The sequence below is a fragment of the Balaenoptera borealis genome (genome assembly GCF_965194805.1).
Source record: "Balaenoptera borealis genome assembly, chromosome: 1".
Lineage (NCBI taxonomy): Eukaryota > Metazoa > Chordata > Mammalia > Artiodactyla > Balaenopteridae > Balaenoptera > Balaenoptera borealis.
Window position 1 is genome coordinate 30,733,870 of NC_138860.1, and position 24,593 is coordinate 30,758,462.

A 24,593-nucleotide genomic window follows, 5' to 3' on the forward strand; every position below is an offset into this window, starting at 1 on the left:
ATTTCAGGCACACTGAAATACTTGTAGCTATCCCTAGAAAACCATGCAATTTCTTACCTCTGTGATTTTTTAAATTTATTTTTTTATTGAAGTATAGTTGAATTACAATATTGTGTTCATTACTACTGTACAGCAAAGGGACTGTACACTTTAGGGTCTTTGCTGCTTGCTGATTTTCTGTCTGGAAGATCTGTCCATTGCAGTCAGCATTAAAGTCAACTACTATTACTGTATTCCTGTCAATTTCTCCCTTTATCTCTGTTAGTGTTTGTTTTATGTATTTAGGTGCCCCTATACTGGGTGCATATATGTTGAGTGTGATATCCTCTTCTTGCATTGATCCTTCTTTGTCTTTCTTTAGGGCTTTTTAAAAAAATTGAAGTATAGTTGATTTACAATGTTGTGTTAGTTTCTGGTGTACAGCAAAGTGATATATATATATTCTTTTTCATATTCTTTTCCATTATGGTTTATCACAGGATATTGAATATAGTTCCCTGTGCTATACAGTAGGACCTTGTTTTTTATACATTCTATATATAATATAGAATGCATCTGCTAATCCCAAACTCTCACCCAACCCTCTCCCACTCCCCTTCCCCTTGGCAACCACCAGTCTATTCTCTATGCCTCTGATTCTGTTTCTGTTTCATACAAAGTTTCATTTGTGTCATTATAGATTCCACATATAAGTGATGTCATGTGGTATTTGTCTTTTTCTGACTTACTTCACTTAGTATGATAATCTCTAGTTGCATCCATGTTGCTGCAAAAGGCATTATTTCATTCTTTTTAATGGCTGAGTAATATTCCATCGTATATATCTACCACATCTTCTTTATCCATTCATCTGTCAATGGACATTTAGGTTGTTTCCATGTCTTGGCTCTTGTAAACAGTGCTGCAATGAACATTGGAGTGCATGTATCTTTTTGAATTACAGTTTTGTCTGGATATATGCCCAAGAGTGGGATTGCTGGATCATATGGTAATTCTATTTTCAGTTTTCTGAAGAACCTCCATACTGTTTTCCACAGTGGCTGTACCAACTTACATTCCCACCAACATTGTAGGAGGGTTCCCTTTTCTCCACACCCTCTCCAGCATTTGTTTTTTGTAGATTTTTTAATGATGGCCATTCTGGCTGGCATGAGGTGGTACCTCATTGTAATTTTGATTTTCATTTCTCTAATAATTAACAATGTTGAGCATCTTTTCATGTGTCTATTGTCCATTTGTATGTCTTCTTTGGAGAAATGTCTATTAAAGTCTTCTACCCATTTTTTGATTTTTTTTTTTTTATATTGACCTGTATGAGCTGTTTGTATATTTTGGGAATTAAGCCCTTGTCAGTTTCATCATTTTCAAATATTTTCTCCTATTCTGTAGGTTGTCTTTTCATTTTGTTTGTGGTTTCCTTTACTGTGCAAAAGCTTGTAAGTTTGATTAGGTCCCATTAGTTTACTTTCATTTTTTTTTTTCTATTGCCTTGGGAGACTGACCTAAGAAAACATTGTTATGATTTATGTCAGAGAATGTTTTGCTTATGTTCTCTTCTAGGAGCTTTATGGTGTCATGTCTTATATGTTTAAGTCTTTAAGCCATTTTGAGTTTATTTTTGTGTATGGTGAGAGGGTGTGTTCTAAGTTCATTGATTTACATGTGGCTGTCCAACTTTCCCAACATCACTTGCTGAAGAGACTATCTTTATCCACTGTATATTCTTGCCTTCTTTGTTGAAGATTAATTGACCGTAGGTGAGTGGGTTTATTTCTGAGCTCTCTATTCTGTCCCATTGATCCATATGTCTGTTTTTCTGCCAATAGCACATTGTTTTGATTACTGTAGCTTTGTAGTATTGTCTGAAGTCTTGGATGGTTATGCCTCCTGCTTTGTTCTTTTTCTTCAGGATTGCTTTGGCTATTCTGGGTCTTTTATGGTACCATATGAATTTTAGGATTATTTGTTCTAGTTCTGTGAAACATGTTGTGGGTAATTTGATAAGGATAACATTAAATCTGTAGATTACTTTGGGTAGTATGGCCATTTTAACAGTATTAATTCTTCCAATCCAAGAACATGGGATATCTTTCCATTTCTTTGAATCCTCTTTTATTTCCTGTATTAATGTTTTATAGTTCTCAGCATATAAATCTTACACCTCCTTAGTGAGGTTTATTCCTAAGTATTTTATTTTTTGTGTTGTGATTTTAAAAGACATTGTTTTTTTAACATTCCCTTTTTAATATTTCATTGTTGGTGTAAAGAAATGCAACTGATTTCTGTATGTTAATCTTGTATCCTTATCAACTACATATAATGACAATTGTACCTTTTTCCTTCCAATTTGGATACATTTTTTTTTCTTGTATGGTTGCTGTGGCTAGGACTTCCAATACTATACTGAAGAGCAGTGGTGAGAGTGGGCATCCTTGTCTTGTTCCAGATTTTAGTGGGAAGGCTTTCATCTTTTCACCATTGAGTATTATAGTGGCTGTGGGTTTGTCATAAATAGCTTTCACTATTTTGAGATATGTTCCCTCTATACCCATTTTGGTGAGAGTTTTAATCATGAATAGATGTTGAATTTTGTCAAAGGCATTTTTCTGCATCTATTGAGATGATCATGTGGTTTTTGTCTTTTATTTTGTTGATGTAGTATATTACATTGATTGAATTGTGTATGTTGAACCATCCTTGTGAACTTGGGATGAATTCCACTTGGTTGTGGTGTATGATCTTGTTTATGTGTTGTTGGATTCAGTTTGCTAATATTTTGTTGACAATATTTGCATCTATATTCATCAAAGATATTAGCCTGTAATTTTCCTTTTTGGTGGTATCTTTGTCTGATTTTGGTATCAGGGTGATGGTGGCTTCATAGAATGTCCTTGGGAGTGTTCCCTCCTCTTCAATTTTTTTGGAAGAATTTGAGAAGGATTGGTATAAGTTCTCCTTTGTATGTTTGGTAAAATTCGCCTGTGAAAACATCTGGTCCTGGACTTTTGTTTGTAGTGAGTTTTAAAATTACAGATTCTATTTCAGTCGTAGTGATCAGTCTGTTCAAATTATCTATTTATTCTTTTTTTAAAATTTTATTTACTTTTTGGCTGCGTTGGGTCTTCGTTGCTACATGCAGGCTTTCTCTAGTTGCAGTGAGTGAGGGCTACTCTTCGTTGTGGTGCATGGGCTTCTCATTGTGGTGGCTTCTCTTGTTGTGGAGCACGGACTCTAGGCATGTGGGCTTCAGTAGTTGTGGCACGTGGGCCCTAGAGCACGTGGGCTTCAGTAGTTGCAGCGCATGGGCTCAGTAGTTGTGGTACACAGGCTTAGTTGCTCCACAGCATGTGGGATCTTCCTGGACCAGGGATCGAACCTGTGTCCCCTGCATTGGCAGGTGGATTCTTAACAACTGCGCCACCAGGGAAGTCCCTATCTATTTATTCTTGATTCAATTTTGGTGGACTGTATGCTTCTAGAAACTTGTCCATTTCTTCTAGGTTATTGAATTTGTTGACATACAATTATTTGTAGCATTCCCTTATGTTTTTTTGTATTTCTGTGGTATCTGTTGTTATGTCTCCTTTTTCATTTCTTATTTTGTATATCTGTGTTCTCTCTCTTTTTTTCTTGGTGAGTCTGGCCAGAGGTTTGTCAATCTTGTTTATCCTTTCAAAGAACCACCTCTTGGTTTTATACACTTTTTCTGTTGTTTTTTTAGCCTCTACTTTATTTATTTCCTTTCTGATCTTTATTATTTCCTTCCTTTTGCTGACTTTAGGTTTTGTTTGTTCTTCTTTTTCTAATTCTTTTAAATGGTAGGTTAGGTGGTTTGAGATTTTTCTTGGTTTTTTGATGAAGGCCTGTATTACTCTGAACTTCCCTCTAATAACTCTTTGTGCTGCATCCCATAGATTTGTATGGTTGAGTTTTCATTGTTATTTGTCTCAACGTATTTTTAAGTTTCCTCTTTGATTTCATCATTGAGCCATTGGTTTTTTAGTAGCATTTTCTTTAGCCTCCATGTAATTGCTTTTTTCTCATTTCTTTTTCTGTGGTTAATTTCTAGTTTCATGATGTTGTGGTCAGAGAAGATGTTTAAGATAACTTCTATACTCTTAAATTTGTTTAGGCTTGTTTTGTACCCTAGTATGTGGTCAGTCCTAGAGAATGTTCCATGTGCACTTGAAAAGAATGTGTATTCTGTGAAAAATATGGAACTCTTTATGAATTTGCATGTCATCCTTGTGCAGGGGCCATGCTAATCTTCTCTGTATCATTCCAATTTTAGTATATGTGCTGCCAAGCAAGCACTGTGACAATTTTTCCATGTTACTCCTCCCCTTGGGATTCACTTTGTCTTCTCAACTCCCCTTAGAAACTCCCTTTCTGGGCCAAGCTAACTCTTGATAGTTCTTAAAGAACTAATTCAGCAACTCTCTTAATCAGGAACCTCCTCTTCTTTCACCCCTGCACCCTGGCTCAACCCTCCAAGTTCTCTGCTACAATCCTATAATGCAGTAGTGCAGGTACCATACCTCATTAAACTTTGCATTCCTAATGCTAAGAATAGTGCTTGACACATAGTAGGTGTTCAATAAAAAGTGCTATTGATATATACAGTGACATAGACAAATCTAAAAAACATATTAAATTAAATTAACTTTAAATATATACTGTATGATTTCACTTACATGACATTCTAGAACAAGGAAAAACAAATCTATGGTGAAAAAAATTAGAACAGTAGTTGTCTTTCAGTGAGGGGCAAGTATTGATGGGCAGGGGCATCAAAGTGTTTTTTTTTTATATCTTGATAAGGGTTTGGATGTGTATATTCCTATTCAAATTCATTGAATAGCATACTTAAATTCTGTGCATTTTATTGTTTGTAAATTTCACTAAAAACACAACACCATAAACAAAGAGTGAACTCTAGTTAAAGATATATATACTGAAGTGTTTGGGGGTGATATGTACTGATATCTTCATCTTACTTTGAAATACATTTTTAAAATAAGGTGGATTGAAGGGTGAATAAAGGATGGATATATGAATACATCTGCAATGAGGCAAATATTGCAAAATGTTAAGAGTAAATGTTAAGTGGAGGGTAACACTGTCAACTGTTCTATATTTTTGAAATTTTTCATAATAAAATGTTGAGAAAGAAAAACTTATGAACCATGCCCTCTTCAGAAGAGAAGTTTTGTATATAATTGCAGAGGCTTTTTAGATCCCTGGAAGTCCACCTATGAACAGATTATCCAAAGATCCCAGGTTAAGGGCTCTGGTTCTGTAACTCTGAGGATCTACTGTTAAGGACTTGTATTCCATCTGTGTGGAAGACAAGATTGATTCCTTTCAGTCTACTTACAATTTTGAAATTCAGAGAATATCCTGTAAAAAAAAATAGTCTGATGATATATTTTCCTTATTTAGATTTTTAAAACAAAAATTAGAGCAGCAAGAAAAAAATTAACCAAGTGATGTCACCAGAGCAAGATAGGAAGCTTAAAAAAAAAAACACTGTAAAAACAAAAAACTGAAATTTTATTAACTGACATTGGAAAATCTAGTTAAGATTATATAATGTAAAAATGGTGAAATAATAATTAGCCAGAAAAAGTGAACAACAATTTTGTGACCTCTTGATATGACCCCAAACTTACCCTTTTTATCAAAATCTTGGAGAAGTTAAAACACCTAGCTATTTTTAGATAGATGCGAACATGAAATACTATTGGATTCCCTGAGTGGAGCCTGAAGAATATTTGTGATTATATCCAAGAGTAGTTTCTGATAAACTGTTGAACCTCATCTACACCCAGCTGCTCAGAAGTTAAAATTGCCATGGCAAAAATGACCATACACAAAATGAAAACACAAATAAGAAACTGGGAAAAAATATTTGGAACTTCTATCACAAAGGACTAATATTCCTAATGCATATTCCTAATTATTTATACACGTGTGTGTGTATTCTTATATTCTTAATATATAAGAGCTTTTTAAAACATTAGAAAAGAGCAACCTAGAAAGAAAAATAGACAAAGAATAGACAAGTGATGCATATACATAAAAATATGCTCCACTTATTCATTACAATAGAAAAGGAAAATAAAACATACCAAGTTACAATTTCCACCTATGATATTTGAACAAATCTAAAAGTTTGACACTGTACACTCTTGGTGAAGCTGTGGGGAAGTAGGCACTCGCATACATTGTTAGTGGGAATATAAAATTGTGTAACTGATGTAGGGGAGAATTTGGCATTTACTTTTTGATGCAGCAATATCTCTTCAGGAATCTATTTTAAAGATTCAAAAATTTGAAATGATGTATGCATAAGGCTATTTGTTACAGCACTATTTATAACTGGAAAAAAATTGGAAACTACCCAAATGTTAACTCATAGGGGACTAGTTGAACAAACTATGGTACATCCAACTAACTGAAATAACATAGAGCTTTCAAAAAGAAAGATGAAATATCTGTACAACCATGTTCATACCTGCAGTAGCCAAAATGTGGAAGCAACCTAAATGTCCACCAATGGGTGAATTGATAAATAATATGTGGTATATACATACAATGGAATATTATTTAGGCTTAAAAAGGAAGAACATTCTGACATATGCTCCAACATAAATGAACCTTGAGGACATTATGCTAAGTGAAACAAACCAGTCACAAAAGGACAAATATGGTATAATTCCACTTACATGTGGTACCTAGGGTAGTCAGAGTCATAGAGACAGAATGTAGAATGGTGGATGTCAGGGGCTGGAGGAGGGGGGAATGGGGAGTTATTGTTTAATGGGTATAGAGTTTTGGTTTTGCAAGATGAAAAGAGTTCTCTGGGTGATGAGGGTTGCACACAATATGAATGTACGTAATACCACTGAACTCTATAACTAAAAATGGTTAATATGGTAAATTTTATGTTATGTGTATTTTACCTTAATTTTAAAAAGATGAACATTTCTATATACTGTTTATAATGATCTCCAGGGTATATTATTAAATAAAGTAAGCAAGGAATATAAGAATATGTATAGTATCTTAACACTTGCTTAAGAAGGGGTGAGGGGATACACATAAGGATAAGTATTAGATTATATTTTTAAAAAACAACATTGGAAGCATAAATCAAAAACTTAAAAACAAAAGGTTAACTATAAATTAGGAAAAGAATAGAAGGGACAGGAATGCAAGTTAGAATAAATCTTGTTTTGAAGATCTGATTTAAAATCTATTTAAATGTTTTGCATAATAATTAGACAAAATTAAATTTTTAAAAAGCAATACATTAAAAATGCAATAAACTTTGTTGTGTATAGCGTTGGTGGCACAAAAAATTATTTCAAGTAATTTTAAAGCGTAGTAATTTGATTGCATATTACAAGAGATATGTACTCTAAGGACAGAAACTACAAAGAAAATAAGATAATTGTTTCAGCTATCATATTTCTAGTTATTTTATTTTTTTCCAAAACTATAATCTAACATACTATAATATAATGTACTATAATACAATATACTATGACATAAAACCCTATGTATTATATAAGATACATTATATAAATAATAGGATAAAGCAAGTAAGTAATTATGTTAATGTCATTAGAAACAGAGATTTTCTGTGAGAGAAAAGGATAACAAAAATAAAATCAGTAATGCCATGTTATTTTAAATATGAATGGGAATATCAGTACAAGCTAAAGATGTATTTTCTCTTAAATTTTTTTCCTAGCTCTGTCCATTGAAAAGTTCTAAAAACAAGGATCAATCTAGTGACAATAAGCATCTCTAAAACTCAGTTTGTAGTTTCTTAATACTATTTTAATGATTAGTCTCACTAAAAGAACTAGGATTTCTTGGTAAAATGGTGGATTTTAGATCTGGAACAAGAAATTAACAAAATAAGCCTGGAAACTTGTCACACCTGGAAGCTATCCAGGACTACTAGAGTCATGTCAAAAGAACTCAGAAGCCTGAAAAGTGTCCAACTAGCTTGAGATGGGATGATTTGAGAATTAATTAATAATGCAATAGACTAAAACAAATCAAGAATATTTAAATTTATGATTTTATAATGATACTAAACAAATAAAATCCATTGACCACTTTTTTGGAGGATGCTGAGGAACCAAATTTCTTATTTTGAAAACTGATAAATGTAAGGAAAGAATCGATCAGTTACTTTGATTTCCTATCTGAACTGTACCTCAGTGTAACCAAATAGTTGATAATAGTTTTTCTTTTTTCTTTTTTGAATTTTTGAATTTTATTTTATTTATTTTTTTATACAGCAGGTTCTTATTAATTATCCATTTTACACATATTAGTGTATATATGTCAATCCCAATCTCCCAATTCATCCACCCACACTTTTCCCCTTTAGTGTCCATACGTTTGTTCTCTACATCTGTGTCTCTATTTCTGCCCTGCAAACCGATGATAACAGTTTTTCTTTAAAGACACATTCCAGCTAATAAATGAATCAGAATATTAAGATGGCAAATCTGAATGAAATAATAAACCTAGGTAGTGGTCATCAATGGCTGCTCCAAAAAAAGAGAACAGTATAATGTGAATTTTGATGGAAGTATATGACATCATGTACTGTAGTTACCTCCATGTACTATAGAGTCTTATTTTTTTTTTTAATCAAAGCTGCATGCACCAGATATAACTACCAGGTTAAAGGAAGTAAAGAAGAACTTTTAAAATTCACCACAAAGGTGCAATCAGCAAAATCTGGAAAATGAGAAACCAGGCACCAATTGTCCAATATCTTCAAGAAATAATTTGCAAGGGAAAAAAAAGAGATATGGAAAGATAATTATAGATTAAAAGAGACTGGAGAGACTTATCAACCAAATGCAACAAATGCGCCTTGATTACATTCTGGCTGAAACAAACTGTAAGAAATACATATGTATGATAAAATCTGGGAAAACTGAAAAATGTGATGTGATTATATTAAAGACTTCTTGTAAATTATTTTAGAAAATAATGGTACCATTGTTTTGTTTTGGTTTTGAGTCATTACCATTTAGAGATACATACTGAAATATTTAGGGATGAAATTACACAATGTCTGGGATTTGCTTCAGAATAATCCATCCATTGACAGTGGTCGTGGGAAAGTGGCAGGAATAACGAGAAATAAGTTCGACCATGCACAGATAATTTTTGAAGCTGGGTGATAATACATAAAAGTTCATTGTATTATTTTCTCTACTTTTATATATGTTTGTAAATTTTCATAATAAAAAGGAAAACAAATCAAGAAAAAAACTTACATCAACATGTTGAGAAAAGTTTTTCTCCACTAGCAACTCCACATCTGGGAAAGGAATAGCCATACTCCTATCTTTAGCAGACATCCTTAGATGCACAATACGATTCCCATTTTGTAGGACAGGCACAACATCAGGCAGCTCCCATATCACCGCAAGGTAAATATCATCTTCCTTACCCTTTAAGAGAAATCCAGTGAGTACATGAAAAATTCAATTAACTGTTTTATTTTGAGCTGTTTTAAAGATACAGAGAAAAATAGAGCAAACTGATATACCCACCACTCAGCTTTATCATATCTTAAGCACCATCTATCCCTCCCTGATATAATTCCTCTTTCTTCTTTACTCTCCAGAGGTAACGAGTAACCTGAATATGGTTTTAGTCATGAAAGTTTATGTATATATATACATACACACACACACACCCCCCCCCATATTCAGGTTTTAGTCATATATATTGGTTTGGCCAAAAAGTTCATTCGGGTTTTTCTGTAGCATCTTAACATCTTTCTGGCCAACCCAATATATATGTTACATGATATTGCTTCCAGGCTTCTAACTTTTTATAAATGTTATCAAACTGTATGGATTCTGCTTCAACTTGCTTGTTTCACTTAATATTATATTTTTGAGATTTATACAAGTTATTACATGGAGCTCTAGTTCATTTATTTTTAACTGCTTTATAGTATTGTATGAATATACTACAATTTACTTATCCATTCTCCTACTGATGAGTGTTCAGGTTGTTGCCAATTTTTCACTGCTTTTTTTTATGGACAGGTGCCATATTTTCTTGAGCATGTGCCTGGTGTAGAATTACCAAGTTGTAAGATATGCACACCATCAACTTCATTAGGTATTGCCAAGTGGCTCTTCAAGGTAACGTCCATTTCCACTTTCACCAGGAGTAAATAAAAGCTCTCCTTTCTTCACATTCTTGCCAAAACTTCGTTTTACTTGATTTTTAAATAATTATTTTTGACTGTCTGATGGGTTTAAAATAGGACATTTAAAAATTAATTTTAAAATTTATTAATTACATTAATCACATTTTTCTAATTTAATAAGTTGAACTTTTTTTTTTCATGTATTTGTGAGCCATCCAGCTTTCTTATCTGTCCTTTGTCCATTTTTCTGTTGGGCTGTTTCTTTTTCTTTTGGATTTGTGGATCTTCTTTCGGTATTCTGGTTCCTAATCTTTTCTCAGTTACCTGGGGTGCAGTGGTCTTTTCTCAGTCTGTGACTTGTCCTTCTACTTTGTTTTTTAAGGCAAATGTTTGTTTTTAATTTTACTGTAGTAAAGATATCTTTGTGATACCCCATCCATGAATATGGTATATCTCCATTTATTCAGGGTGTTTCTATGTCCTTCAAGATTCCCCCCCACACACAAAAATCTTGTATGTTATTGTTAGATTTATTTTAGGTACCTTAGATTTTTGTTTGCTGTTGTATTTATTTATTCTGTTTTCTAATTGGTTGTTATTCATGAGATGCTCTTAGGTTTAGAATTTTCAACTTTTATATGGGAATAAAGGCCAATTTTTGAAGATTGGTTATTTTGTGAGCAGAGCAGGGATCTTCCTTGGTTGAAAAGCAGCTGTGGTAAAGTGGGGAGAATATGAGTCTAGGCATGATGACAATGTGTTTCTAGTCTTAGTTCTAGTGAGACCTTGGGCAAAGTGTATATCCTTATGGGGCCTTATTTTCCTTAATTAATGGATAAAAGTTCTTCCATTTTTAAAAAAACTTTATGATTCTAGGTTTAGATCTAATAGCTCTGTTATCTCATATCTATGTTAATTCAAAAGTATGAGCCAGTGGTACTCCCACATACTAGTTGATTCTTTGGTTAGCATTTGCACCATTGTGGGAGTAGAAGGAATCTCAGCAATATCCAAATAGTGATCTGATATTGATATACTGAGCAATAGCTTAGTTAGGGTCATGGGCCCCCTTGATGGGATGAATTGACTACAGTGGTTTTAATAAATTTAGCTGGTTTCAACTGAACCACTTAGGAAGGTGGCTATCAGGCTTTCTGAATTCATAGGGCACTAAATTTTAAAAATATTTTAAAAGATTGATTTAGAGTTACTAACATTTAATTTTACTAGGAAAGGACATGAGGGAAAAGGAGAGAGAAAACTCTATTATCATCATTTTATGAAAAGAAAAGCTATTTTAATACAAAAAAGTAAAAAAGATAAAATCTTACAATTTTTAAAGTAAAATTAGGTTTATGAAAAATTATTCTCATTTTCTTCATTTCATCTCTAATTGGTGAAACTTTTTATCTCAGATAGGTATTGGCAGATAGGCCTTTAGGAATTGGTGCTCCAGAAAAACAGCAGTTCACATAATGCTAAGGGCATGTATTATGCTAATTGCTTCACAAAGAAAGGTCTTTTGCTTTAAGGGACTCACAAATAGGGCTATATGAGTAGACACACAAAGTAATGTGGATAGGAAGGAAGAGCAAATAAAAAGAAATAAGTGGGGTTTTAGAATTTGAACTGTTTGGGGGGGTTAATAAAAATCTCTGAACTCCCATAGTGCTTTGTTCATAATGTTAGAACAGTAATTTCTAATCAAGCTATGGTTTTGTCAAAAAGAGTTTGGGGGCAAATTTATTCCAAATTTACCAAAATTTTTATGTACTCAGAATACAATTTTATCCTCTTAAAACTGAGATATAAAAAACTATACTGTTTTCTTCTCTGTGGTCTATGAAGTTTTATCAGTGGGTCAGTCAATTTAAAATCTGCCCCCCCATTACATGACTAAAGGACCTTGCCCAGAAAAACTAGTACAGTCGTGATTTGGAAAGAGATCAGGCAACTGCACAAGCATTTTTATGAGACTTGAGAAAAGAAAACTAAGAATATAAGTACAAGAGAGACATGACATTTTAAACCATTAAAAACTGGTTTGAAGACATTAAAAAGAAGTACATAAAACTTATGGGGACTCCACTTTAGTTCATAATGCATTAACAATGTTTCCTGAATAAGATCCCTGAAGAATTTTTTGTTTTGTTTGTTTGTTTGTTTAATGCAGCTGAGAGTCTTGGAAGATAGAGTTTTGGTTCATCTTTTCTCCACTCTACTCCCAGCTTCAACATCAGGAAGAACAACCTTCCTGTCCTCAACAGTTTCTGGGGACAAGCAGAGAAATGGGGTTTAGAGTTTGGGGAAAGAAAGTTATTATGGGCCTGTTCCCCCCTGGGCTGAATAAAAGCCTGGGAACCTTTATTCAGGGGGAGACTCCTAGGATGGGATTTAAACATGGTGGTTCATCTGCAAATATGCTTAAATCCCCAGAGGTGTGTGTGGAGGGGGCAATGTGTGGCATGGCTTATGCCTAGTTTCCCTTTCTTCCAAGGAAGTAGAGGAGTAGCTGAACAGGTGGACTAAGCCTCCTGTACTTTAGAAATTGGGAGAGTGAGAAGAGAATGGGCAGCAGAAAAGCTTACTGCCAGTGCCTCAACAGGGGACTGTTGTGGGGACTGCTAAACCCCAGCCCTCAAGAACACCATGGCTGTACATCCCACCCTTTGGGATTATCACATCTTGCAATTTTCTAGTAACCAAACCCCAGTGAGCAGAAAAAGAAATGTAGTTCAGTAGGCCTAGAATCTAGAGAGAAGAACAGACAAAACATGCAGAACAGATCCCAGACTAACTAGAACTGCTGGGAAGTATGATAACTTGAGCAAAACTGAACAGTACTTAAGGGAGTTCAAAACAGAAACAAAAACCAACACAACGTGATCTTCAAATTTAAGAATTTGGTTGATGAGCTGAAGGAGAATCAGCACCTGTCGGAGACTTGAACTAATAGCCTAGCAGTAGAGAAAATATTTCAAAGCAGTTAGCAAAACTAAAATGAAGCAAAAACACAGAGGAAAATATAAGAGATTTGGAGGACAGATTCAGAAGACCTAATATGCAAATAGTATGGGTTCCTGAATTAGAAAAAGAAACAGATGCCAAAGAGACACCTAATACACAAATAATAATACAAAACAATCCCCTGAGCTGGAATAAATACCTAGGACTTCAGATTGAAAGTCTCCTGTGGAATTGATGAGAAAAGATATACACATAGGCATAGACTTTAAACGTCAAGACAAAGATAACATCTTACAAATTTGCAGAGAGAAAGAATAAGTTGCTTACAAAGGAAGAAGACTCAGAGCAGCTTTGGACTGCTCATTGGTAACACTGTCACTTCAAGATGGTGAAGTTACATATAGACTGAATAAAAGGTCCTGTAACTCAAGAATGCCAAAATATTTCCCAAGAGTTGGTGCTGATTTACACCAACATTAGCAGTGACTGAGTAATCACATTGTTCCACAGTCTTGCTAAAACTCAGTATTATCAGACTTACTTTTTAAAATCAGTCTATTGGGGGTATTATATCTATTCTAATTCTAACTTGAATTTACTAATATAGTTTAGTGGCTTTTCATATGTTTATCGGGCTTTTGTGTTTTCTGCTTTATGAAGTGCCTATCTTTTTTCATTTTTCTATTGAACTGTTTATCTTACTTATTATCTAAGAACTTCGGATACTAATCAAGTTGCAAATATTTTCTATAATTCTACTCTTGTCTTTTTGCTCTCATTATGGTGACTATTGATGGAGAAATGTTATTAATTAATTCAAATAAATTAATCTTTTCCTTAATAACTAGTGATTTTTAAATATCATTTAAGATATTTCTTTATCCTGAGTTCATAAAGACAATCCCCTTAATTATCTGCTAAAAACTATATTGTTTTGTTTTTCAATTAATGTCTTGAAGTCATTAATCCACAAGAAATAGTCTTAGATGAGATCATGAAAGTTAGAGTTCTTTTTTTCTCTCCCTGTGGATGTCTAGTTGCTCCAAAATGATTTATTGAAAAGTATATTCTTGCCACAAATATCTGCTATGCCATTTCCGCTGTATATGAATTTTGTTGTTGTTGTTCTGTCACTCTCTGTGCCCAAACTTGGTTGTCCTGTTTCCTTGTGAGCTTAATTATGTTAGCTATGGTCTGAGATGAAGTTGTCTTCCTCCAGAATGAATTTGTGCTTGTTTCTGCCAGGTGCCTGGTGGAACTACCAGTATTGGATCACCGTAAACCAAGTTCATAGTTAAGATTTCCTTGACCACCTAAGTATTGCAAATCTAGGTGGCAATCTAGGTTGAAAATGCATATGAGATCCTACCTGTGGTCAGTTTCTCAGGGACAGGGTTTGTCTCATCTTGTTTTGTTTTCCTACTCTTCTCGCTTGTTCCCTGCTTGGCTCAGTGTGAGCGCAGTCTTTCCTGCATTGCCCCTAGGAGGCTGGCTTTTTTCTTTCTGGTTCACCCTCATCTTGATAGTGTGATTTTGGGTCCCAAAATCACACTATCAAGGGGTTTTGGGTCCCAAAATCACACACTGAGGAGTTTTCAGTCCTCATCAAGTTCAATCTATGGAATTCTGGAGACATGGAAAATCAAAATAAAGTGAAAAATGCTACAATAGGACTAAAAGCAATTTTGATGTGAGAACAGCACCATGCTACTTTTTGCAGTTTTTAAAAAGGAGTGTTTATAACAACAGACATTGTCTGTTAGGAAGGGTATCTTGATGGTCAATTGCACTAATTTAAAACAGGGAAATCAATACACTGTCGCATTTTAGACTATATTACTAAGAAGTTCCTTTCTACAGTGCCATTTTTTTTAGGGAGTGAGTTTGTTTTATTTATTACTTCTTTATTTAATTTTTAATCATTTCAGCAATTAAAGGTTCTGAGGGCTAAGTGGGTGGAGATGAGTTTGGTTTTATTTCATCTCTCTAAAGAGAAAGTAGGTTGGTAGACCAAGCTGTGATAAAAGCAAAGTTGCCAACACGAATGACACTGCATGAGCTGGGGCCAAGGGTGTGCATGTGTGTGTCAGGACCAGGTGATAAGAAAATGGGAAATAAAGAATAAGAATTCCAGTCTAAGGCCATCCGTTGAACAAATGGTAAGCTATAAGAAAGACTAATGCCTCTCTAGCCAAAACTTTATTTGGGGCCAAAGTTACATTTTCCTAATGACCCCCTTGCTTTGTGTCACTTTTTAGGTTTTTTTCTTCACAGGCTGAAAACCCACAAGTGGTAACTACATGCCCCAGTTTTCAGGAATAATGCTACCTGCAATTTCTGGTTTCTGAAGGAATGTGTCTATGTTTAGAAGATATTTAAACTATTGCTTTATTTTGTCAATTCAGCAAAAAATAATCATACCAAATTCTCGTTTAGTGATGTATTGACTTGGCTATCAACTTGTTTTCACTTTCCTGCAAATGATTTAATACATAATTAAATAGAATTGTGTTGATGCCATAACTGTTTTTGTCTCAATTATCTAAAAGGTCATTAAATTTTTCCTTTGGTCTATATGTTATTCAAGTTTTAACTTCATTTCTCAGTATTTCATTTTATTTATTGAGGTAATTGAGTTCATCAGTAAGAACTCAACATTCCGACCATGGTAGAATTACAAAGTAAATCTTTTAAAGGAAATTTACAACTATTTCTTTCCACTTTAGAGCTTCCTTTCTAGCACAGTGCCATTTTGGATTGCTCAAACAGCAAAGAAAGATGAGTTGAATCAGGAAAGTTTTTCACTCCTTTTTTCCAACAGTCAGGCCATCAGTCATCATAATCAATGCTCCCTTAATTCAAGACTTTTTTTCTGATCTTAGCTTTCAGAAGGGGAATAATAAGGGCAATGAATCCCAGAGTTCTAGTCAGGGAAATATCTACTTAATAGCCAGGATAAATAATCTAGTTTTCTTTTTTATTTTATGTTTTATAAAAATTTTTTTGGCCATGCCGTGCAGGTTGCAGGATCTTAGTTCCCCGACCAGGGATCGAACCCCTGCCCCCTGCATTGGGAGTGCAGAGTCTTAACCACTGGACCGCCACGGAAGTCCATAAATGATCTAGTTTTCATTTAAGAATGAAGAGGGCATTAGTGTTCTTAGGTGGTAATAGACTCACAGGAAAAAAAAAAATTAGTCTACCTCAATCCCTGTAAAACAGCCCTGAGGAGACTGCATTATTAACTATAAAGTAAACAAAGCAATTTTGGTGACAAACTGAAAAAGTGACTTGAGCATCCCTGAATGCATTATGGGTTATAATGTTCAGAGAGGAATCATTGCTCCCTTTCACAGAGTCTGCTGGGAAGCAGCTCTGCCAGTGAATTATCCCCAAATGAGGGTATAAACCATGTCAGAGGTGGCAGCTGTATGTAAATTTAATCTTTTTGATATCCATTCCAGAGTATCCCAGCTAATCCCTTCAGCAAACACTGGATGGGCAGGACGCTATGGCTGAGCAGCTATTCTTTTTTGTTCTTTGCTTGGACCTGGGTAATGTAAATTAGGAACATCCTAGGAAGGTTGGTGGAGAAATACTATCCTCAGATGGCTGGCAAGAGAGGATTTAAATGGGGATTATCCACACTCAGTTAATTTTCCCAAGAAGAGCATATAGAGTATATAAAAATGGGATTGCAAACCTGGATCATTTTGATCTTCCCACTGCGCTCCAAAGCGAGGATCAAGTACTGGTGTTTTTCCTGAGCTTTCAGGAAAATCAGGCGTTGCAGCCAGTGCTCTTCCTCCTTCCAGTCTTTCCCTTCTGGTAACACTTTCATCTCTTGCCCACTGCCAAAGTCCCAGATTTTAACTGTTCCTGAACACACAGAGAAAAGACTATATAGGCAAAAATAATGTATAGAAAGAATGACTTTTATCTCAGAGAAAATTGATCTAATTGAAAGCTTTCTGCAACAGTTTATCCTAGGTTTATTTCCTACTGAGACTGATATATGAGTCTCTCTAGCATTGCTGTGTACCAAATATATTTCTGTATGCCTGAATTTGTCACAGGCTGATAAAAAATAAACGGGACCAGGCAATGTCTTGAAATTTGTGACTGTTTTCTTTGAAATTCTGACTCTCCTGTCTGAGCTTTCTGTCTTAAGTGGGTCTTTTCTGCCTTTATTCTCCCAATGCTTTCCAGTTTACTAAGTACTCTTCAGTATCTATCATCACTCTATCTATCTATCTAATATCATGTCACAATGATTATTAATAGTAAAAAATCATTCCAATAGCGTCATTTCCTAAGGTGCTAACATATTTTAGGACTATCTCCTACTGGTAACAAAAGGTTTAAAAGAATGCCAGCAGGTAGGAAACAATCAAGCTTTGAGTTGTTTTTTTGTTAGATAAGAAGGAAATGCAGAAAGGGTGTCATGTTTCTTCTTACATTTGAAATCATACTTTCTTTATAGTTAACTTCATTCATTTAGGAGACCCTGATGAAGAGACCAGGTGAGATGATAGCATACTTGTTGAATGCCTATTTCTACGTCATTACTCAGTGTACACTGGTAATTATCTTCTAACATGGGTTTTTATAGTGACCTCAGGGTTAAAATCTAGTGTACTGCCCTTCACAGTACCTTTCCTCCCCTTCCTTAACCCTAACCTCAACCCCCTCCTCCTGCTTCTTATCTTCCAGTTCTAATCCTGCTGGACATCCAGAATGTTCTCACTGTGTTTTCCTTCCTTTATGCTAGGTTCCCTCCATCAGCAATACTCACAACCCCATTATTTTTTTTTCACTAAAAACATCTTTAAACTTTAATTAAATTCTCCCTATATACACAGCACGGTGGTAGGAGCAGGAGATGAAAAGTGAGCATAGTTCCTGCCCTCAAGGAATTTATGGTCTTGTAGGAAGTCTTATAAACAAGTAAAAGAAGTGATCATGCTCTCACTTATTCCTGGGTATGTGGACCACAGTCTCATGGCCCAGATTTCCTGCTGACTTAGGACTTTGACAATAAGATTTAGTGGGGCAGAAAGCAGGGAGGATACTGCTCAGCTCTTACCAGGTGATGGGTGGGTGAAAATGAGAGGGGACTGCTGGCTTGTGGGTAGAGTTGCTTTGGGATCTAGAGAATCCTTTTCCTCGGGGTGTCCTAGACCCAGAGTCTTTGACAATTAACATGTACTTCTGAGGAGGACAAACTGTCACTAGCACTAACAAAGTGAAATATGACTTGCTTGCATGAAAATAATAGTATCTCAGTCATTTATACGAATTTCTTAATGCTTATGCTGGGCAATGGTCATGTGCATTGCTCAGAATTTCTAATTTTCATATGTAGGCAGGATGTGCTTATAGAGCGGTTAAGACTGCTTTCTTAAGAACTCTCCTACATGAAGAGCAGTTGCATTTATTCACACCCCATCAACTCAGCATTCATGATTTTATTTCATGTGTACTGTTATCTGCTTACAATTTAAAAACTCAGACTTTCACATCAAGATAGTCAGTCCATCCATTGGCTTACAAGCAAGAATTTATTTAGTAAATATATACCTAGAAGAAATATATTCTGAGTAGTGATGCAGATGGTCATATTGTCTAGATAAAGCAGTTCTTTCATGGGAGTTCAGAACAAGGTAAGGTGAAAAGAGAGGCAGGCTATAGTTCTCTGGTTCTAGCAAGTTCTATGCAGTTCCCCACAGCAAGAGCAGCAAATGACACAGCACAACTGGAGCATGACATCCTCTCAAGTGTGACATGACACATGCCCTTAAGCAGCTTAGACTTATAAACAAGTCCAGTATAGAATTCTAGATGTGATATAGCAAAGTTGGATGGATATTTTGTCTGGTCCCATATTGTCAGTAAAAATATTATCAGAAGTACTAAATAGAATGTCTGTCTCTTAGCTGATGGTACCCAAAATTAAAAGGACAGAATGAGTCAGTGCAACACAGATAAGTCTCAGTCAAAACAGAATGAGATGGTATATATGAAAGACTTTGCAAACTGAAAAGCAACTATATAAGTGTAACGTAAGGTATTGATTATTTTGAACGATAATATCGTATTATCCTATTATCGTATTGTCCTGTCCAGTATCAGGACATTAATGCCAGTTAGAGAAGGGCCTATCACTGTTCAGTCAGGCACAGCACTCTCACTGGCACGTTTACATATTCCAGCCTGATTCATGCTTCCTTTCTAACCCAAGCAACTTGTAATGAGATCCTAGAACAAATTCTCAGGACACTAAAGCAGGGAGGCTATACTCTGGATATTAGTCTGACCATTATATGCTCCTGTAGCAAAAAGAAATCCACTTTCATCAACAGCTGCAGAAGTCAGTTCAACATTGAAGCCATGAGGGTCTAAAATCTGGTACATTTGGAGGCCAGTTTCGAGTTCCCATACCTACAGGAAAGAACAAAACAATCAAATAATCCTTAAGCCCTTCAGTTTTCATCAATTTTACAATATTCAAAATAGCCTCAAAATTGGTACAATGCACATCTAACACCTCTCCCAACATTCTGCCATGAGTGTTGGTTTGATCAAAGAAAGGTCTAAAAGATGTAGTGCTGTCTAATAGTTACTGTGCTACCCCGGAGTGTGTCTGTAATGTATGTAGGTGGGCTGAAACAAGCAGCAGCTATTCCAGGCAGCCCCTATCTGTCCAGGAAGTAGTCAATTGCTACTGTAAGCACAAAGCAAGTTTAGCAGCAAGATAGAAATGTAACAGTTACGAGTTCAGTGGACAAAGAAATCAAATTGAATTTATTCTTTTTTTTAATAGATCTTTATAGGAGTATAATTGCTTCACAATACTGTGTTAGTTTCTGTTGTACAACAAAGTGAAATCAGCCGTATGCATATATATATCCCCATATCCCCTCCCTCTTGAACCTCCCTCTTACCCTCCTTATCCCATGTCTCTAGGTCATCGCAAAGCACCGAGCTGATCTCCCTGTGCTATGCTGCTGCTTCCCACTAGCTAACTATTTTACTCTTTATTGACACTCATCCAAATTAGCTAGGGGTCACAGGACAGAATCTGTGGTTAACAGCATGAAATCTGAGAGAATCATGAGGAAAGGGCTCACTGACCTTTCCAAGGAGTGTTCTGATTAGGGACATGTGCCCAGCTCTTAACAGAGAGAAAAGGGGAAGGGAGGGTGAGGGAGGCTGAGACTTCAGAGAAGGCTGTATGTGTAATTAGGCTGGGTATAATCAGAAAATCTAGAAACACATCAAGGCTCATCACTGTCTCTTTGGAAATGCAGTAGAAGCTTTAGACTTGCAGTCTTTCAGTCTGAATCTTTCCCTTTTCATGGATCTGCCATTGTCAGGTGTATATTAGACTGTCAGTAAACAATAAAATTGAACTGGCAACACAGTTTGAACTCAAGATATTTGGGGACAGGGGCAGTGTAAACACAGGGCCAGAGATGGGAAGGTGCACTGTTGCTCCAGGGAACTGAAAGTCAGTTGTTGCACCGGGAGTGAAAGAGGGCGAGTGGGAGAAGGAGTAGCTGATGTAATAAGTAGTCTGGAGACCAGATAACAAAGGGCCCCCAACTGAGCTGTGGCAGAGCCAAGATCTGAAAGAAGCCAGTCTGGACCTTAAGCCCATGCTCTTAACCTTTGTGCGCCCCTGGGTATAGATGAGGTCCTGAAGGGAGAATGAAGAATGAGGGCCACTGCATGAAGGGGTCTCAGAGGCCACCCATTTCCTGGCCTGAAGTATGATCCGTCACCAACCAATCAGGTATGAAAACTCACCTAGATGCCTTCCTTTCCCCTTCTCCCCTTGCAGGGAAGACATTTTCTCCTTAAGAGGTCAGTATTTTATGAAAACAGACAGGTTTTAGTTTTAGTTTCCCTCTACTTGTTCTGTAGGCATTATCAAAAATAACTGATAATTAAATGAACTTAGGAGATTTTGGCCTGAGAAACTCTCGAGCGGATAAGCACAGAAGGTCAAAATTGAGAGGGGATTTGAGGAGTCTCCAGAGGAATGCTTTCTCCTGCTCCCTGTGTCTCCTTTTGGAGAGCATGCATGAAATAAAAGGATGAACACTGGAAGAGAACACCTCCAGCCATCACTGCTAGATGACTTCAGTGGTCATAATTACAGATACAGTTAGGATGGTCAAGTACTCTGGCCTCTAGGGAACACATTAATGACATGGCCTGAGGATTGCAGAGGAAAGGACTTGGGTATTCACCTCAGGCAAACCTGGGTTCATATCCCAGCCACAATGCTTACAAGTTATATGAACTTGGGCAAGTTGCCTTGATCTCTGAGTCCTAATTTCCACATCTTTAAAATGGAACTCTTTATCTGTCCACAGAGAACTAGTACGAGGATTAAACAAGATCATAGATTTAAGGCACCATAAGGTTCCATGTCCTGCATCTACTGGGGTTATAGGAAACATCTATACGTTTCTTCCCCTTCCTTCTTAACATTCTCTTTCCCGTAGCTCAGCTTAAAAAGTTTACACACACACACACACACACACACACACACACACACTAGTTTTTTCTCCTTGATATATTTCCCTTAAAATTCCTATTTTGATAGTAAGGACTAACTTCATTTTTTAATTGAGTGTGTAAGCTTAATAGCAAGCAGTATGAGCTGGATTAAAATGCTTGTTTTTCATGTGTTCATGAAAGCTTAAAAATAGCTCTAATGTAGGGTTCCATCATATGTGCCATTACCTTTATTTAGTCACTTAAAGACTTACCTATAAGAAGAGAAAATTCTATCTTCTTTGGCTTTTTCTTCCTGAAGAGTCAATATGTACTCACCTTAATTATGGACTCAGAGCAGATGGTAAGTACTTGGTGAAAATATTTGTTGTAAAGCATGACATTGATTTCTCGTTCATGGGTGTGAGGAACCTGCTTCGCATCTTGTATCATCCTAGTCAAAGGATACATGTCCATAACACTAGATCCTGGAACAGAAATAAGAATCTCATAAATACCCAATATTAGAAGATTTGAATCACAAAGGATTTTATTCGACCAGTTGCATTTGCAAATAGCTGATCAGTGAGATTATTAATATCAGTGAGATTATTAATGCCTAGGAAACCTAATGAGGTGAAAATACATTCATTTATTCAAAAACATTCTTGACAAATAAAACAAACATGATTCAGCCAGAGAAAAGTATTCATTTTGGGCTTCATTAATATTCAAGTGTAGGGCATTTGGGCTTCCTTGATACCTTTTTTTCGGTGACCACTATTTTCCTATTTTTTATAGTCTACTTAGTGAAGTGGAGATTAAGCTACCAAAGGCTGACCCTTCGTATTGGTTTTCTCTCGTCTCTCCAAAGAAATCTCAACTGCAGCAAAATTTTCAGCAGGAGATAATAAACACTTTCTTAAAGTGTTTAAATTTTAAGATAAAGTCTACTCATGTGTAAAGAGGAATGGAGGTGGCTCTTCTGGTAGTAGTTCTCAATTCAAATACCTATGGATGGAAATATGAGAGGGCTGTGGTAACCAGGTAATCAAACAACACATGGCGCTCCTTCATAGGTTCTTTGACATTACACTGACTGTAACTGACTTTATCCAAACTGACAACAAAGCTAGATATTATGCTTATGAACAAGTGGTAATGCTCTACATCAGCAGTCCCCAACCTTTTTGGCACCAGGGACCAGTTTTGTGGAAGACAATTTTTCCATGGACTGGGGAGGGGAGGATGGTTTTGGGATGATTCAAGTGCATTACATTTATTGTGCACTTTATTTCTATTATTATTACATTGTAATATATAATGAAATAATTATAACACTCACCGTAATACAGAATCAGTGGGAGCCCTGAGCTGGTTTTCACTTGCCACTCACTGATAGGGTTTTGATATGAGTCTGCAAGCAACTGATTTATTATGGTCTCTGTGCAGTCAAACCTCTCTGCTAATGATAATCTGTATTTGCAGCCGCTCCCCAGTGCTAGCATCACTGCCTCAGCTCCATCTCAGATAATCAGGCATTAGATTCTCATAAGAAGTGCACAACCTAGATCCCTCACATGCACAGTTGACAGTAGGGTTCGCACTCCTATGAGAATCTAATGTCGCGGCTGATCTGACAGGAGGTGGAGCTCAGGAGGTAATGTGAGCGATGGGGAGCAGCTGTAAATACAGATGAAGTTTTGCTCCTTCGCCCACCACTCACCTCCTGCTGTGTGGCCCGGTTCCTAACAGACCATGGACCGGTACTGGTACCAGTCCGTGGCCCAGGGGTAGGGGACCCCTGCTCTACACGTTTGGCTAGATACACAACTACTATGGAAACAATGCGGTACAGAGAAAGAAAGTGGATCCAGGAGTCAGAAGCTTTGGGACTGAATCCCAGCTCTATGTTTCAACTAGTGTCCTTCTACTAGTCAGTTGAAATATTTAATATTCAGTTTTGTCATTTATAAAATAAGATAAATATTAATTCCTACCTCAAGTGGTGGTTGTGCAGATCAAGTGAAATAAAGTCCATGAAAACATTTTGTGGAAGAACTAATCAAATGGTAGTTGTCTTAATAGAGTAACAATAGCAACAACAATGGTGACAGTTACAACAACATATTCTACAATGTGGTGTTGCTGTCATTGGGGTTTAGAAGATTACTATGACTGCTTCATTTGAATGAAAGCACAAATTAAAATCTGAGAGATAAGCTTCATGTAATTCTGATGTCAAGTTGATGGTTGCAGTCAATGTATGCAATTTTAGTGATTAAGCAACACACAAAGCTATATTTTTGTAAGCAGAATACTATCAGAATTACATAATATTGGGATGCATCTTTGATTTTCTGATTGTTTTTTGTGTTTTTGTTTTTGCCTTGATACTTGGGTCTTTAGTTACTCTGATGATAAATGGGATGAAGATGCTGAGCCCAGCAATCAAACATGCAGTTTGGGGCACTAAGAGAAAATTTGCTTGTAGTCATTTTTATGTTATTTTTAGAGGAGGTAGTATAGAGGAGGGGTGCTTACAACTAGAATTAAATTCTGTTTTACAAGGTGGAAAATTATCTATCAAGCACGAAGTGCTGTTTCACTTCTAATCCAGAAAAGAACCCAAAAGTTAAAAAATAATTATATTCTCTACCAGTAGAGATATCACCAATCATGTCTCTGCCCTAATTAATCCCACAGGAACTCAGAGCAGGTAGTCAGTGGAAAAATGCTTAGGAAATGCATTCTGGGTTGATGTTCCAGAAAGAATAAGTATTGTTAATACTGTTCATTTCTTCTAAAGCTTCTTCTGAGGGCAGACATGTGAATAGTGTTCAACCCAAATGCCTAACAGGGTCTTTTGTCTCTTTAGTCAGCACCTTTCTAAGGGACAGCAGGAAAAGGGGACAAC

At 35.9% G+C, this 24,593-nt stretch overlaps 1 protein-coding gene and 2 long non-coding RNA genes across 6 annotated transcripts in view; 1 reads left to right on the plus strand and 2 right to left on the minus strand.

Moving 5' to 3' along the window:
- LOC309605589 overlaps positions 1 to 24,593 on the minus strand; it is a 582,281-nt gene that overhangs the window by 330,969 nt on the left and 226,719 nt on the right. The gene's annotated exons all lie outside the window — the stretch shown is intronic.
- LOC309605570 overlaps positions 1 to 24,593 on the plus strand; it is a 162,691-nt gene that overhangs the window by 95,200 nt on the left and 42,898 nt on the right. The window lies entirely within an intron of this gene.
- The window catches only part of WDR64 (WD repeat domain 64), a gene marked incomplete at its 3' end in the record, with an annotated part of 155,301 nt that overhangs the window by 53,421 nt on the left and 77,287 nt on the right, over positions 1 to 24,593 (minus strand). Inside the window, exons 12-15 of the mRNA XM_082341618.1 lie at positions 22,016 to 22,164; positions 19,489 to 19,612; positions 16,875 to 17,050; positions 9,315 to 9,491 (exon numbers count right to left, since the gene is read on the minus strand). Of these exons, the coding sequence (XP_082197744.1) occupies positions 9,315 to 9,491; positions 16,875 to 17,050; positions 19,489 to 19,612; positions 22,016 to 22,164 (626 nt within the window). The remainder of the gene's footprint in view (positions 1 to 9,314; positions 9,492 to 16,874; positions 17,051 to 19,488; positions 19,613 to 22,015; positions 22,165 to 24,593) is intronic.